This window comes from Lethenteron reissneri, chromosome 16 (assembly GCF_015708825.2).
Source record: "Lethenteron reissneri isolate LAM-NWPU_2019-01 chromosome 16, ASM1570882v1, whole genome shotgun sequence".
NCBI lineage: Eukaryota > Metazoa > Chordata > Hyperoartia > Petromyzontiformes > Petromyzontidae > Lethenteron > Lethenteron reissneri.
Window position 1 is genome coordinate 11,605,439 of NC_083794.1, and position 17,857 is coordinate 11,623,295.

Consider the following 17,857-nt stretch of genomic DNA (forward strand, 5'->3'; position numbering starts at 1 on the left):
GAGGGGCTGGGTGGGTAGGGTGGGGCTGGGTGGGGGGTGGGAGGGGGGGCTGGGTGAGAAGGGGAGGGGCTGGTCACCCCGTGGTGCCCTTATAAAACTGAACGTTCAACCTACTCGCGCCGGCTTGTGCCCGCCCTCACAGTCGGCCATATATGCGGAATACACCACGCCGCCGTTGACCCTGGCCATTGACCGAGCAACCCAACGTTCCTACCAGCTCCGTCCGTAGGAATGTGTTTACGTATATATATATTTTTTAAGGCTCAAACTAAAATTGACCGGATATGTTTAAAACGTAACTCGTGGTTAAAACTACGTGCGCTGCTGCCCTCCCTTCCCCCCGCCAGCGGTCATGGCCCTGCTCTTTGACCTCAAGGACCTGGTAGACATGATGTCCATCGGCACTCTGCTCGCCTACTCGCTGGTGGCCGCCTGCGTGCTCATCCTGCGGTACGTGGTCCCACCGGTAACCTGCCCACATCTTCGTTGCAGCGGTTCGCGGTTCGAATTTGGCAGGCCGCGTGCCCTGTTTAATACTGCTGATATATTCGTCGTAAAACACGCGCCCGTCTGCTTCACAGTGGACATTAAAGATCCCGTGCCGTCATTCTAAGAGGGAAAGGTGACTGTGCGCTGGCGTGACCATCACAATTTGTGAAATGTGAAAAATGTCCTGCCAAATGACTCAATTGGGATTACACGTAGCAACGTTGCCCCCTATCTGCATGACTCCTTCAGACTATGCCTGTGAAGCAAAGCACGTTCTTGAGAGCCGTGCTCTATAATAATGGCGTGATTAAGAAATGCACTAAATGATAAGGTATGGAAAATAAAAAATAATAATCAAATCAAATAATAATAAATGAAAATAACTAAATTAAATCACGACGTTTCGGAGGCAACACAAGTCTCCATCTTCAGGTGGGACCGTCACAGCCAAATTTACTGTATCACTTGATACAGTAAATCACTTGATACAGTAAATTTGGCTGTGACGGTCCCACCTGAAGACGGAGACTTGTGTTGCCTCCGAAACGTCGTGATCTAATTTAGTTATTTTCATTCATTATTATTTTATTTCATTATAATTGTTTACCTACGTAACTTTACCGAAAAAACCTAAGAGTACGAATCCGTGCAGTCACGAAAGCTTCAAATCTAGAATTATAGAAAATAAATTACTAATTCCCAGCTGAATGCGCACGTGTCCCAGTGTTCTGATTTGTTTACGGTTTCGATCCCAATCGCATTCGATCTTCTTGCCTGCGCTAACCGCAGGTACCGGCCGGACAGTCAGTGCAGGGAGGTGATCGTGGAGAGCATGAGTGGCGAGCAGGCCATGAGCAAGTCGGACACGTTGATGGGGCACAACTGCTCGCAGCTGTTGTTCCTCGCGACGTCTATGGCGCACGGGCAGGTTGCTGCTGGCACGCCCGACCCCGTCCCGTCGGGGGTTGGCTGGCGGGACTTATTTTTCCCACGTTCGCGCGTGCCTACCCAGCGCACCGCTCTCGTTGTCAACGGTTGCGTCGGGCTGATCGGTAAGCCCCCCCCCCCCCAAGTCTGACCAAATGTCTGGAAATTCTGCGCTTTTAGAAATACGAGTCGGGGTGGGCTTGCCAGCGGTGTCGCACAGTACGTTGCGTTTGGAAACGCTGCAGTTTTGCACGGAGCCTGGATTATTTACACCAGAGCAGCTGAAGAAGTGGCCAATGAAGAATTGTGCATTGTTGGGCAGTGCTCCTGTCCAGGTGTATAAGGTATAAAGAAGCGTTATCATTACTTTTAACAATACATAAAAATACTACGAGCATGACAACTACAGTGTAGGATCGCATATTAGTAAAGCATTATTGCAATTTTACAGTGAATTAGATTCATAATTTCCTTCGGTGCTCATGAAAAATATTCAAAATTATCTCGTTATTGCGGTAATCAAGCCGGCTTTGTAATTAACCGAGTTAGCATCAGGACAGTTGCACAATTTGTCCACCTTTCTTGATATCAAGGGAGAAATGGTCGTAAATTATCACGGCGTCAATCTCGTCCTCGAACTGACTTTATCACCCATGCTCGGATGGCGGTAGTGCATTCGCTTTTGTGCGTGTCAAAGCTCTTCACCTGCTCCATAAATAAACCATACTTTCTATAATTACAATTATTATTACAGCCTATGGTGAAATCGCCCAGAAAGATCGCTCGACCACATCAGACCTCGGCAGCTAAACAGGCTTGAGCCTGGTGAGTGCGTGGACGGGCAACTGTCCTGCACGACAGGTATGAAAGACTACTGCGGAGTGGGTTGTGGAGGGCAGGAGGCAGTTGCAGCGAAATTCACGTTATACGCTCCCCGCTTTCACCAACCCACGCTTACCATCATGGTGAAGTATGGTCAAATAACCCGCCTGACCCGCAAGGCACGGGGAGGCCCTCATCCTGCAGTGGACCGACACAAGGGCTGTTCTGTACGCCCGTGTTATTAGGGTGATTGTTATATATTGACAGGTGAAGTTGTCTAATCTGTGGAAAAGCCTCTCTATGGAATCATTGCTGATCACGGTACGTGGGTGATTGCCCCCCCACCCCACCCTTGTTCCCCCTCTCCACAGCGGTGCTGGCGTGTGTTTTCAGCGGGCTGGCAGTGCGCGAGATGAGCTCCATGCTGCACAAGCCGTGGGTCGTGGCTTCGCTCTCCCTGCTGCTCCTCGCCATTGGCGCCGCCACGCTGCTCATCCACGCACAGCCACAGAGCAGGGCGCGCGTCGAGTTCATGGTACCCGCAACATAAATGAAAAACAAACTTGTTTTCCATCATAGAGGTTTTTGGGTTCGGTCGCGTGAACATAAATGCGTCGTTAAATCTGCCACCACCCTCACTAATTGGTTGCGTCGGATGGTGGCGGGTTTAACGACACATTTATATTTACACAATGGAACCCAAAGAGCTCTATAATGGATAATATTGGTCACGAAATATAACGTGTAAACCAAACTTGTCCCGCCCCCCCCCCCTAATTTTATTGTAATTGTGCTTTCAATGTCACGTCATGAGCCAGAATGTATTTTTTGTTGTTAAATTCTCCAAGAGTAACGCGTGATTAACGCAGAGCACTGCATCGCAGCAGCGGTGGCGTGATCATATGTGGAAGTGGTGGGGTGCCGACGGTGGAGAGATGTGAACTCCCTCGCCTAGTATGCGGGAAGTCGTGGGTTTGATCCCGATCCTGATGCCTGCTCTATATCACTGGTTAACACACTTTTTCTGGCATAAGGTATTCCAACGGTTTTAAGGTAATTTTGGGGTGCTGATTCCAAATCTGGCATCAGTTATTGTCACATCAGGTTTTTGAAATATCAAATATTGCATTTTCAATAAAAACTGCAGAAGAAAAATATTAAATAAATGTGGATATCTACATAAAATTACATTATAAACACTATCCTAAAAATACAGCACAATATTTTAACACTAAAGCAGTCACTGACTCGCAACAACTTGCAATCATAAATGACAGAGTTAATTTCGGGTAAAATCAATGAAAATGGGGTATGCCGATAGCATTAAAAATGAGATGTGATAGAGCAAATCTGAGATCAGAATTGGAATCAGCACCCTGAAATTAGTCTAAAACAGCTGCAAAAGTCCAGGCCAGAAAAAAAATGTTTTCTTTTGTTGACAAGTGTAATTGGAGTTTGCGTGTTCTTTTTTCTCTTGGTCGTGTGGATTTTTCTCGGGATCCTCCGGATTTTTCCGTCCACATTTAGAATCAACATGCCTTTAGAGTATTTGGCTGCTGCGACAAATGTCCACATGATGATAAGCCATTTGGTTGAGCTATCATTTGTGATCAGGTTGGTTCTGAAAAAGATCCGTATAGCTCAGTGAGCCTCACCTGGTAAATATAAATGAAAGTGGTGTGACTGCGTTGGGGCTCATGGGCCCAAGAGCAGAGCTATAGAGGGGAAAGTGGGACTGGCGCCCCCCATATTTAGATGCCTTCATGTGATCCCACGTGGCTTAATAATTCAACACATTTGTTAATTTTGAAGACTACTTGGGTAATTAAAAAATGTTCGCAAATGCGTATTTGCTAATTGGGCATATATATGCATCACAGCATGCAAACCTATTTGAACTATGCGAGAGCCCATGGAGACAAATATCTGTTTCAAAAGAGATAGCCTAGTTCGCAAGGAATGCACAATCCAAGAGAGTAATTACAGCAAATATTGTGCGGAAAAAACGCAACAGACAAAAGTATTTCACAAAGAGAAAAACCCCACCATGATGAAATGTGTCAAAACAATTACAGTTTTTTTAAAAAAAAATCTCGGCTATACATTTCACTCACACTTCACACAAACAGAACAAATTTTGCGGCGGCTCATTCCCGTGATGTAACACTTACGCGACACATTTAGCGCAAGGATCCCGAACCACGCGGCCACCTTCAAAAATAACACCCCGATGGTGGTTACTCTAATTGCCTTCATTGTGAATTAAAAAAAAAACAATTACCCTTAGTAATTGCCAGTAAGTGATTCAATCTGTGGAATAAAACTTGGCAAAAAGATGGTCGGGTTGATAAATGATGCTGACGGAATATAATTTCCTGTGCTTAACACATTTTGACTGGCCCCCTTGCAAGGTTGCTTTGAGTGCCCTAATTTGTAGTGGAGAGCTTTGGCTGCCGATCGTCTCCAGGAAGCCGGCAGTCACAATATTGTGGTTGTAACAATTGGCCCTTCAGCAGTTTGATGAATTGTCACGATTCTACGTCTTACTTTAAACATTAAATGAACGTACTATGAGCATGACCGCTATAACACTGTACGTTCGTAAACACTTTTTGCTAATTTATTCTGCATTAGATTTATAATTCCCTTCGGTTCCCATGAAAAATACTCCGTCTTATAGCAGTAATCAAGCCCGCTCTGTAATTAACCGAGTAACCATCAGTTACCATCAGGAATCAATTATTTTTCATCTCATTTATTGCCCATCCTCATATGTATCCGTCATTTTTTTCTGCCTCGTTCACGCACACGTTTGGCCCATTTGGCCTAAATGAACAGTGCGTGTGTCATTTGCATATCATATATATATAGAATTCTCACACACAGCAGTCAATCCGCGTATCGTGAGCTTAATTATTGATTTTAAATTACGATTCGATGCATTTTTACACGCCGATTTAGCATTGTATTGTGCTGTCATGACCGTAGTGACTGCCCTCTAGCGGGGTCAAATGCTGTACAGTAAGAGGTCACACTCAAGCCGACCTGCCATGCTCTGCCCCGTGCTTGATGACAGGTGCCCTGCCTGCCAGTGCTGCCCGTGCTGAGCGTCTTTGTCAACATCTACCTCATGCTGCAGCTGAGTGGCGGAACCTGGGTTCGATTCTCCGTGTGGATGCTCATAGGTACGCAATACTCTATGGTTTTTTCGGGTAAAGTCACGTAGGTAAAAAATAAAACAAATGAAAACAACTGAATTAAATCACGACGTTTTGGGCGTCGTTTTCATTTATTTTAATCTTAATTTTAGAATTATTACATTTTTTACCTACGTGACTTTACCGAAAAAAACATAGCGTATGAATCCTTGCAGTCACGAAAGCTTCAAATCTAGGAACGCAACGTGGAGTGCTTTTGCTGTACTACCACTGTGCAGGTTTTCACGGTTGTGCTCCACAGCTCTGCGATTTGTTTTAGGTTCGTACCGCGTGTTGTTCAGCGCGATGTCCCACGTTTTGCTCCATATGCCGGGAGCTTCTTTAGGGACTGAATGCAGAGCGTCTTCAGGACGTGAAATGCTCCTGACAAAGCACCGAAGGCATTGTGCAAATCGTTAGCCATCGTCCCGAACACGCGGTACAACCCAGAAACACGTGGGAAATCTCCATCTTGCTGCACTGCGGATACCGCCCGCCGTCTGTAGGTGGCGCTCCTGACTAGGCTTTAGGAATACTTCGTATTATGACCGAATGCGAATAAAAACTGATTCAACAATGAGCCATGATCATTCCACCGTTGCGCGAAGGCTTTCCCAAGCCTCCACCATCTGTTTAACGGTCCTGCGATGGAGCAAATTCATCGAGGGCCTGCATGGGATTTCATCGCTCCATCTCTTGCGGTGGAAGTCCTCTCTCCCGCGAGTCCTCTCCCCAGATCACCGGCCGTGACGCTCTCTAGCGACGACGTTGTCCTGTCCTTGCCCACTTACTTTCCTCAGACTGATTAACCGCAGATAAAGACAAGGCTTCATTCCGGTTGCCGACCGAGTACATGAGGCCGCACTCATTACGCACAAAGTCCTTGCGACAATTGAACCACGACACCTCGCCGATCTCGTCAAGGAGCGTAAACCATCGCGCGAACTCCGGTCATCCTCGCAGCAGCGGCTCCCGCGGCCGTCTGGAATGCTCTTCCGATGCGAGGAAGCCACTGGAGCTACGCACTTTTAAACCACCGTCGAGGTTGAAAAATCATCTCTTCAGAACTGCTTTTTGTGCTTAGTTTATTATCCTGCCCCCGCACCTCTGATTAGCGCGGTTGGCTACGTACCGTGCGAAAGAAGTTCAACATACATTCATTTGCTGTAATTAAAAGGGCTGACTTGATAATAACACGAGGTGTGGCTGAATACATCTAATTGTGTACACGCGCGTTCAGCAATTTACATGAAATGAGGGAGGCTGCGTTAGAGGGGTGTTGTGGTATTTCTAACACAATTAAGGCAACTGCTTGCAGCTACATGAGTCGATTTGCATGTGAGGGTGTGGGGTATGGTGGACAGCAGCGCTCACTGTTGGAAGAAACCTTGGTACCCGTCAAGAGATAATTGTGCAGGAAATAGGCTTTTTCCCGAACGGTAGCTAAATTAAGTGAATGACAAAAGCAAATGGGCAAATGTATTTTTCTGCCCCTTGACAGGAAGCTGTTCCAATGAACCTAGCGCATCTTATGTGTGGGTTATCACGTTTTCCCCCCCACTAAAATTACGATTCGATTTGTTGCACGCCTCTTTAGCTTTGTGTTACGCCCTCATAATTATCGTAGTAATGTGATTGCTCGCCGATTAGCACGGTTGGCTACGTGCGGCGCGAAAGAAGTTCAACGTACATACGCACAGTTGTGAAAGTAATGATGTGCAACAACAGCGCGATTTATAAGCAGCAAAATGCGTGATTGTGACCACAGAAATTGGTCCTCCCATCCATCGCGCCTTGCGCGTCGTGCGACGCTCGCTGGTCAACTTTAACAATCGAATTTGCTTCTCCCGTCCACCTTCGTTGTCGGTGTGAATGCGACGTCCCTCATATTTGTTTCCGACCAAAAACTGCGGTCGCAGGGTTCCTCATCTACTTCGGCTACGGCATCCGCCACAGCGTAGAGGGGAAAGCCGCCGGTGAGCTGACCCCCAGCAGAGATGGCCCTCCTGCCGTGGCGGCACACAAACCGCACTCCTCCTTCCCCTCGACGGCCGGCACAGCTGGCGCCCGCGGCGACGGCGCTTCGGAGACACGCGCCTAGCGCCTACGGCCTGGACACAGTCGGCTCCTCCGCTACGATGTTATATACAAGATCAGCTTCACTGAATGCGTTTATGCCGCGCCTCTTGTGCGGTACATACCGAGGTGCCCCCACAGCAGGGGACCCCCCCCCCCCCGCTGGCAGCTGTCCCTGTGAGGACCGAGGTGAATGCAACACCACCGGCCAGGAGAAGTGGGCATTCGTTTTCTCGTAGACGGCGATTGTTGCTTTGTGTTTTTGACCCAATTGAGTGATTTGGCAAATTTGAAACCGTGATGCCAGCGCACAGGGTCAACTCTTTTTCAAATTATGCTGTGAGATCTTTCATTTCCACTGAAGCAGACGACGAGTTTTTTGTTGTTGATATGCACCAAGTATTAACCAGGGCCGCCACTGGGCTTGATCCACGAACCTCGGGCAATGAGCGGCAAATGCGCAAACGCCCATTGGACTGTAAAAAGAAATCTGTAATTGGATACATTTCTTGTTTAAATAATGTACAATTACATTATCCACGAAATGTTCTTAAGTTTTTTGGAAATACATAGCAGATTTCAAATACTTGCTGTTGCAGTGATTGTTTGTTATTTGGCAAAATGTCAACATTCAAATCAACTGCTGTCTACACTGCACGACACGATCTGTGTTTTCTGGTCGAAGCGCATGTTGTTCAGGACCATGTCTGACGTTCCGCTCCACGCGCTGGAGCCTTCTTTAGGAAATGAATTTGAAAAATCTCCGAGCATGAGAGGTGAAAGATGAGACATCAGACCGAACAACACGCGGTACGGCGCAACCAAGAAAACATGCACAGTGACGTCCTTTATTCTCTGTTCACGCTTGAGGAGTAATGCTCCTCACCTGATGCTGCTGCCTGCCACTCGCATTGCTGGGATGTGGATACAGTACCACAAACCCAGCCCTGTTTAACACGATAGGCTTTCATCATCAGTATCCATAATAAAGTTTTTTTTTGGGTGAAAGCACGTAAATATAAATGTGTCGTTAAACCCGCCATCGCCCGACACAGCCAATTAGTAAGGTTTGTCACGTAAATCACCAGCGAAACGTCGTATTCAAATTGTATATATCGTCGGTTTACTCTCCAACACAACGACATGCTGAAGTAGTAACTAATTGGCAGATTTTTTTTACGTGACAAACCTTACTAATTGGCTTTGTCTGGTGGTGGCGGGTTTAAAAACACATTTATATTTACGTGATTTAACACCCAAAAAACTATGATAAACCCATCCCTGCCCCCTCATTGATGCTCATCAGAGAGTTTAATACGCGTACTTAAAGAAAGCTCAGAATTGCATGAAAAGTGTTAAAATTAAATGAATTTCATCATCACATGACAAGGGTACAACAACACTACATTTTTTCGAACGCTATGAAATTAATTGGATTAGCGGGGACGTCAAATAGAACCTTGCCATGTGCATACAGATGCGGGAACAGCAGCTGTTTTGCAATTCAGCACCACAGGTGTCCCCCCATTGAAACTTCTAGCCATTTGCCATTTTGTGTAATTAGCGCTTTCAGCTTGACGCGATATTTTCTTTATCACTGTCTCTGTTGTAGGCATATAATGATTTGCACAATTGTGTTTTTTTCCGTTTGGATAAATGTACAATTAGCATATAATTTACACATTGCTCATAAGATAAATATAACAATTTCAAACACAATTCTAGAAATGTATCATGAGCTTAACAATCCATCAAACTGCGGCCGATGATTTGATGCATCATTGCGTGCTTAATTTTTCTCATATATCACGTTTTATGGCAAAAATATAATTTAAAAAAGCTTTGTATTTCCAATGCTGACCAACAGTCTAATCTCTAACGTCTTCTGTGAGGTGCCCATTCCTGGTGTTGGTAAAGGCCTCTGTCGTGCCGGTGAGATTGATACGATCATATCAAGAGTTTTCGATTGTATGGCTATGGACGGACACGCACGCACGCCGCTATTTCACCGCGCTATCATCGCACGCAGTGCAGCAGGGCTGCAGTTTTGCATGCACCCTCGATAGCAAATGACACATTCATTAAATCAGCGAGCAAGTTAGAAAATCGAGCAACCACACGAATATAAAATCAGGTGGTCGAGATGAATATACGCGGTAGTTGTCTTCATCATACCCAAAGGAGTTTCCACCCTCAGGCAAATGTAAGCAGGGCTGGTGCTGGTGACCCAGAGGGTAACCCTGAGTATAAATTGTTTTTGGGAACTCCCCTTTCAATTTGCAAAATCCTAGAAGTGATATACCCTAGAGATGTACACAAATATAGCCTAGAGATGGACACAAATATACTGCAGAGATGGAAGAGTGCCGTACCGACGTGCTAGAAGTGAGATCGATGATTTGGAATTTCATGTTCATTAACGTGATACGTTTGTTGGGATGCGAGCTGATATTTGAGGAATCCAGGGCACTTTGAGCTGTTTGGGGCCGCTAAACATGTTTAAATCCTTTATATTAAGTTCACTTGCTTGCTTGCTTGCGCGCTTACGACCGTGCAAATCTTTCGGTCGTTTTTTATTTAAATCCTTTATATTAAGTTCACTTGCTTGCTTGCTTGCGCGCTTACGACCGTGCAAATCTTTCGGTCGTTTTTTAACCCACTTCCCGTGATCCAATCGAGCTGACATTTTGCACACAGACTCGTTGTGCGTGACAATTTATTTTCGTGAAATTTTTTTCTCCAAAATTGTACACTTTTTAGGATTTTTTAAAATATTTAATTACCAATTGCTTAATGGTGGCAGGCAATCATCTGACCCATAGGTGGCAGCCATCTCAAGCCAGAGGACGAGAGGACTCTAGCCGCCATGCATATAAAGGATTTATAGTGAAAAACTTTGTTTTTACGGGTTAATTTTTATTGCTTTGCCTGTGCACCTGCGCCGCCGCCACTGGGTGTAGTAGGCTCCAAAGCCGTCATGGTTCACGGCCCAGATATTTCAGTTTTGGGGCCATGACTCTAGCGGTCTCTTTCGTGCTGTGCAATAAATCGTGGCTGCAGCAGCGCACATAATCACACCTTTTTGCTTGATGGTCTCCCATTTTACCCACCTCTCTCCCCGTTTTGCTGACTCTCCCACCGTCGTTTCCACAGCAGCAGTCTTTTTTTTTACGTGACTGCATTGCACCCGGTTGCACAAGTATTTCACCTCAAACGATTGCTTGTGATCGATGGGCAGCAATCGAGCTGAACCAGATCGCATCCCATCAATCGCACAGGAATAACAAGGTGTGTCTGGGGGTCAGTGTGAATGCGAGTACGGAATGCTGTAGTGATGCTACAACTACCGTATCTCTCTTGACCAAAGTACTGTAGGTTCTTGTAATTTTTAAAACCCTTAGTATTTGTCATCACCTTCTTGTACAGGGTGCCTCAGATGTTTTGTGACCCCCCCCCCAAATTAATTGACCCCTAACATTTTTTTATTTGATTATTCATTTCTATTCTCACACCCATTGGTACGCAGAAATATTAAGTTTTAGAGAAACTTTATATTGCTACAATAAAGTGCCAAAAGAAACAATTTATGAAGCAATCTTGCTTCGTGATGCCATATTTGTGTTGCTGTTATATCTAAGGTTTGAATTATAAATTGGTGGATGTGCTAAAAAAGTTAATGTGCTAATAACCTTATTACGTGTTATGTATTCATTTAACAAGTACAGCTAAAGTGTTTAAAACTGCCAACTTTCACAGCTCGTTGTTTCATGTACAAATTACTAGTTCTGGACAAGTACGATATTTCAATGTTAAGTTATGCAAATTGATTTTTTTTACGTGTGTATTGTACATTTTTAGACGTAGATATTCATTTACAAATTCAAAGTAATTGGTCCAAAGTATCATGCCTTTTGAAAAGTTATTGTAGCTAAATGTGCCTTTTAAAATATAAAACAGTGTGTGGTGTGTTCTCTATAAATATGCAGACTGAGCTTTGCATTAGGCTGACTTTTGGAGGTGTTACTGTTTTAGTCTTAAATATTTGCCAATTAAATGTATGTTGCTTCGTGTAATGTTTACCTAATTATTCTGTAACAGTTAAAAATAATAAATTGAAATATGATTCACACTTTTTGTATGTGCCATCCTCATGTTGTATTTCAGTGGAGGCATCTCTCTTGCCGTGGATATGGGCACAGGTGTGTGTGTGTGTTGTATGTTGAACTTCTTTCGCACCGTACGTAGCCACCGGTGCTAATCGGAGGTGCCGCGTGGTGGTTCAGACCGATTTGAGAAGCTTCATCGCCATCAGTGATGCAAGTTAGTCAGGCGTTAGTAGTACAGAAAATGCATTTTCATATTCATCTGAATGGTGCTTGAGTAGTATCCTCAGATCTGTTTTTTTTTCTAAAAAGGTACTATACTGATTTCCTCCTGAATGCAAAACAACCCTGAATTAATGAAAATGGTCAAACATTTTGTAGGACTCGTCGTTAAAAAAAAGACTTTAGACTCGGTGAGTCTTCCTGGATATATACTTATTGCGGCCATCATTCATAAAAAAATGTTCACCCCGAGCCAACCCGATATGTCCGATGACCATGGTGACTGATTGGTTTCTTGCATTGCCAGCTCCAGACTTGGCCTCATGGGTTAAGATTGAAGAAGGGCTCTGCTTAAATACGGTCTTCACGTTCCTTCATCGGTCACGTCTAGCTTTGGCAGTCTGAAGAGAGAGCCCACAAGACTTTGCAACTCTACAAACATAAAGCAAACCTTTTGATCCTGGCAGGTACCTTTTTACCTGCTGGCCAGAGAGTGCCGAGTGTTTCATCTGTCCAACAGCCAGAGGCAAGCCGTCAATTGTGATTTGAGATGCCCTTGATAACTTCACTACACCAAAGTGTGTCTTTTGGAGGTGGTCTCAAAACAACCACAGATGCTCTATCGCTCTTTGGCCTTTGCGCGTGCAGAAATGTATACGCTATTTTGTTTTGTATTATTTCGCATTGCTTACATACTCTTGGGGAGTCTTGTTTTGTTTAATCTAAAAGCTGTAATTCATTGACATGCGTTGAACCTTCAATATTTAGAAATAGTTTTATCAAATTAGTTTTTAGTCATAGAAGGCATCTGGAGATACAAAGTCAAAGTAATTGGTCCAAAGTATGATGCCTTTTGAAAAGTTATTGTAGCTAAATGTGCCTTTTTAAAATATAAAACAGTGGGATTTTTGCACACAGTGTTGGTGTACGGTGCTTTTTCTGCAATATTTTGCTGTCTTTTTTTGGATTTTCTGTTTGCACATAGTCACTTTAAGATGTTTTCTTGTTCATGTTTTTGTTTTCTGTTTGTTGCGGTTGCACCCGATTTAGGAGCCAAATGGCTCACAGGGCTATACCTAATAAATGAACTTGAAACTTGAACCATACTAAATATATATTTCCAGGCACTTAACAAGAAGCAATGTTGCTCCCTTCAATCCGTACTGACCAGCGTGGCGAAGTATGACTGACACAAACGCCACTCTGTGTGAATTAAGAAAAACATGCCTCATACCTCAGAGACTTGTTAATATTACATGCAGCTGATTGCTAGATAGCACCTTGATTAGTTTCCACGATTCCATTGCTGCTTATAACAATAATACAGTCGAATTAGTTGAATAGCCCCTCCATCATACTCCTGACCAAATGTGTGCCAGCGCTTGCCTTTAGTTGAGCCTGCCAGCTGTAACATTCGGTGAAATGTGGACCACAACCTGAACTAATTGTTTCCCTCCTGCAAGTTTTAAAAACAGTCGTATACAGCATTTGACTTTTTTTTAATCCTCAGAGCTAAGCAAGTAGAACTTGGTTATATTTAGATTGTTGTGTTTTACTGGCAATGTTGGTTCATGCCTGATGTTGGTTCGTACATTCAGATTGTATCCAACGGGCTCATGTGTTGTTTGTCTTAATTTATAATTTCGGACTTTTAATTCATAACCGCGTTGATAGTGGAGAGTGGGATGGGAGGGGTCCATACAAATCAGAGGCAGGTAAGCCAGAACTGCCCACGATTCGTTCCATTTTAAATACTACTCCCGTCACTAAAATGACACGCCATCTATAGCCATGATCATTATCAAGACGATTATGGTAATTATTTCTCATCATTCTCAAGAGCAACGGCAATCATTTCACATTAAAGTCAGTGGGGACACGGCTTACCCCCCCCCCCCCCGAAGCGACAGCATTGAGGGCGATATTTCTAGCGCCTTTTATTTGGTACATTAGCTGAGTGACTGTCATCAGCGTATAACATAGTGTATAAGAGTACAGAATTCAAATGTGCTTCGGTAAAGAGGAAACGGGGAATATCAAAGCATAACTTACATAACCGAGGGTTTTTTTTGGGCTTAGATCGCATGCATATAAATGTGTCGTTAAACCCGCCACCACCGGACACAGCCAATTAGTAAGGGTTGTGATGTTAACAAGACAGAGTTGACTCTCCAAAACACCGGTGTGCTGAACTAGTAACGGATTGGCATGTTTTGTTCACGTGACAACACTCACTAGTTGGCTGTGTCGGGTGGTAGTGGCGGCGGCGGCTTTAAACACATTCCTGCGGAGGGAGCTGGTAGGAACGTTGGGTTGCTCGGTCAATGGCCAGGGTCAACGGCGGCGTGGTGTATTCCGCAAATATGCCCGACTGTGAGGGCGGGCACAAGCCGGCGTGAGTAGGTTAAACGTTGAGTTTTATAAGAGCACCACGGGGTGACCAGCCCCTCCCTACCCAGCCCCACCCAGCCCCACCCTCCCCACCCAGCCCCTCCCCACCCTCCCCACCCAGCCCCTCCCTCCCCACCCAGCCCCTCCCCACCCTCCCCTCCCCACCCAGCCCCTCCCCACCCTCCCCTCTCCACCCAGCCCCACCCCTCCCATTTTTGGATGCACGACGGACGGACGGACACAATAATCCCCTGTGGGCTGGTGGAACCAGTGGGTTCCTACCAGTACCACACGTTTATATTTACGCGATCTAACCCCAAAAAACGTGTGTCATGGATAATATTGGTGGCGAAATCATGACTTGGTATTGCTGGAAAATTGCTTGCAGTGACGACCGGAGACAATTCCCCTTTCATCTGCGCTGCGACATTCCACTTCCCCACTGGCAGAGTTAATACGTTTACACCGACTCAGTGAACCTCCAACATCAGTTGATTAACAGTGTCAAGTCACCCTCTTTTTTTTTCATGGTTATTCAAGCGTCCCATGGCTCGCCCCTAATGCTGTGTGTCCTCCATTTGACCATGAGTTTGGTAGATGACGAAGCGCTGTTAAGTTTTAAGTGCAGTGCTGTATTGGACAGAGAATGGCAGCGTTGAAGCCTATTTTGCCGGGAGTTTTTGCTCTATTGTACTGTACACTAGAATGAAACATTTTTCAAAGAAATGTCAAAATAATGGCACGCACTGGATGTCAGTTTCTGTGTTCAAGTTATTTTATTATGCGGATGGTCTCGTTTAGCCAATTTCAGGGCTATTATAGAAGGATGCGTGGTATGTAACCACAGCAACACCAAAGCAAACACGTCAACATTACAGAGAACGAGTACATGCTAATTAAAGGAAAATATATAATACGTACTGTGATGCCCATTATTTACCTAGGAGAGTCTCATTGAGTCTTGAGCCTCCATTTTATGATGGCCCTGCAATGCTATGCTCAGTTAATACTGGTAGGAACCTCCTGGTTACACCAGCCCACATGGGATTATTGTGTCCGTCCGTCGTGCATCCAAAAATGGGAGGGGTGGGGCTGGGTGGAGAGGGGAGGGTGGGGTGGGGCTGGGTGGGGAGGGGAGGGTGGGGAGGGTGGGAAGGGTGGGGCTGGGTGGGGGTTGGGAGGGGTGGGGCTGGGTGGGGAGGGGTTGGTCACCCCGTGGTGCCCTTATAAAATTGTTGTTGCCTCCGAAACGTCGTGATTTTCATTTTATTTCTATTTTACTTTTATTAATTTGAATTTTTTACCTACGTGACTTTACCAGAAAAAAACCTAAGAATATGCCCTTATAAAACTCAACGTTTAACCGACTCACGCCGCCTTGTGCCCGCCCTCACAGTCGGGCATATTTGCGGAATACACCACGCCGCCATTGACCCTGGCCATTGACCGAGCAACCCAACGTTCCTACCAGCTCCCTCCGCATGAATGTGTTTTCATTCATTTATGGGAGTAAACCGGAGTGCCAGGAAATACAAATCCATGCTTTTGAGGGGTGACAATCAACACCCCCATTTCTCTCCTGGTCTCTCCACAGCCCCATGCCTCTCACAATCTCTGGGCAGGTCCTGGTGGTCACCCACACTAACCAGCCTCAAAGCCGCGTTGGCTTTTAAGATCTGAGATCGGGTGCTTTTAAAGACGATTTGGTCATAGGTCATATGCACGGCCCGTGCATATTCATCTCAGTCTGTGTCCATAGATAGCAGTGATGTACTGCAGCCTTGCTAAAGTATCTGCCCAAGCGCAGATAAATAGCGCAAGTTGTCTCAAACCCAGCTGCATCGTTTCCGCTCTTCTTGTTCTTGAACCATAGTTAAGACGGATGATCGAGATCGTTGCTTCCCCTTGCCTTTCTCAAGTGTGTTTTTAAAAAAAAAGTGACATCATCACCGAATGCAGTATAACACGACAATCATGTAAGATAAACAGAACTCGTGACTCGAGTATTTGCAAGTGCGGTGCTGTAAAGCGGTGTTACGTGGTATGTAGTTACAAACAACAGCGCACTTGTAAGTGTACGTGTATCGATGGCGAATTCATGTTGTTTGTTACTTTCGAGACCACAGTAAAACTAACGCACTGCAAAAGCCCAGTCCATCACTTGGGATACATTACAGTTTTTCAGAATCAGATCATGTATTTTATACTGGAGGAATCCGAACAGCTATAAAGTTATTTTTTTTTTCACAGATGTCCAATAAACTGCAAGCAAAGTTCCACTGAATCTGTTTGCATGCCATACAGTGTGTAACATGACCGGAAAAGAAAACAATTCCGACAGTTAAAAGTTTCATAATGTTGCGGTCGTACAAGCTTTCTTACATTACTCCTGTTAGGTGTAAAAAAAACTAAAAATCGAGGCCCACACAGCTTGACGGATATAGACTTGCTTGCCTATACAATACAAACAGCACCACGGGGTGCAGGGCTGTGACTTCAAATATAAAACCAACAATGTAGTCAGGTTCGGTTGTACTTCACCTAGGGTCTCAGATTGTTTCGTTTTTGTTTGTATATTTTCACGTCACGCCGTGGCATTCCCACACGCCTCCGATTCGCACGGTTGGCTACGTACGGTGTGAAAGAAGTGCAACGTGCATACATGACCCCGTTTCGCCAGTTGGCTCATTATAGTAGGGAGATCGGTGGCGCACAGAACGAGTAAAAGGGCCCTTTAGGAACATTGCACAACATTGGACTGTACTCGACACGTTCACCCGGCAGTTTAAACACATTCAGCAGCACGAGTTGGTCATATGGCAGGGCACGTGTGTGTGGGGTAAAGTGTGGCTAAGGGGCCGTCCTTAAATGACGTCACGCGATTTTGGACGATTTTTGACCCCCCCCCCCATCGGCATAAAAAGTCAGACCCCACCCCTCAAATATGACGTCACAAAGCTCTGCCCCCCCACCCCCCAAAAAACATGCTTCAAATCGCTTTAAACTATTGTCATTGTAGTGCGTATTTAATGTGCCGCTGCACTCTGATGTTGTAGGAGAAAACATTTATTAAAAAGTCTATTTTATGAAGTAGAACGCGTTGTCTATATTCATTTAAAATTGCGCATTTTGATGTGACGTCACATTTCTAACCCCCCCCCCCCATTCGTCACACATCGTCACAAATGTCTAACCCCACCCCCCCCCCTAGGTGCGTGACGTCATTTATGGACGGCCACTTATGGTTATTATTGTTTAACTTGCATCCCACCGGGATTTTTTTGCACACACCGTCAATATACGTCGCTTTTTTCTGCAAGACTTTGCCGTTTTTTACCTGCATTTTTCTATTGCGCGTGGTCACTTTAAGATGTTTCTTCTTCTTGGTTCTTTCGGTAAAGTCACGTAGAAGGAAAATGACAGACCTGTTCTCCACCTGAAGACGGCTGCTTGCGTTGTGGCCGAAACGTCGTGAGAATTATTTAATGTTTTATTTTTATTATTTTATTATTTTTCTTCTACATGACTTTACCGAAAGAACCAAGAAGATGAATCCCTGCAGTCACGAAAGCTTTAAATCGAAATTTAAGATGTTTCTAGATTTGAAGCTTTCGTGACTGCAATGATTCA

The 17,857-nt window shown here is 44.9% G+C and overlaps 1 protein-coding gene across 1 annotated transcript in view; it reads left to right on the forward strand.

Moving 5' to 3' along the window:
* LOC133342992 (cationic amino acid transporter 2-like) overlaps positions 1-7,769 on the forward strand; it is a 38,395-nt gene extending 30,626 nt beyond the window's left edge. The window contains exons 9-13 of the mRNA XM_061552412.1: positions 348-450; positions 1,279-1,541; positions 2,610-2,773; positions 5,315-5,423; positions 7,355-7,769. Coding sequence (XP_061408396.1) covers positions 348-450; positions 1,279-1,541; positions 2,610-2,773; positions 5,315-5,423; positions 7,355-7,536 — 821 coding nt within the window. The 3' untranslated portion in view covers positions 7,537-7,769. The remainder of the gene's footprint in view (positions 1-347; positions 451-1,278; positions 1,542-2,609; positions 2,774-5,314; positions 5,424-7,354) is intronic.
* The last annotated feature ends 10,088 nt before the right edge of the window (positions 7,770-17,857 follow it).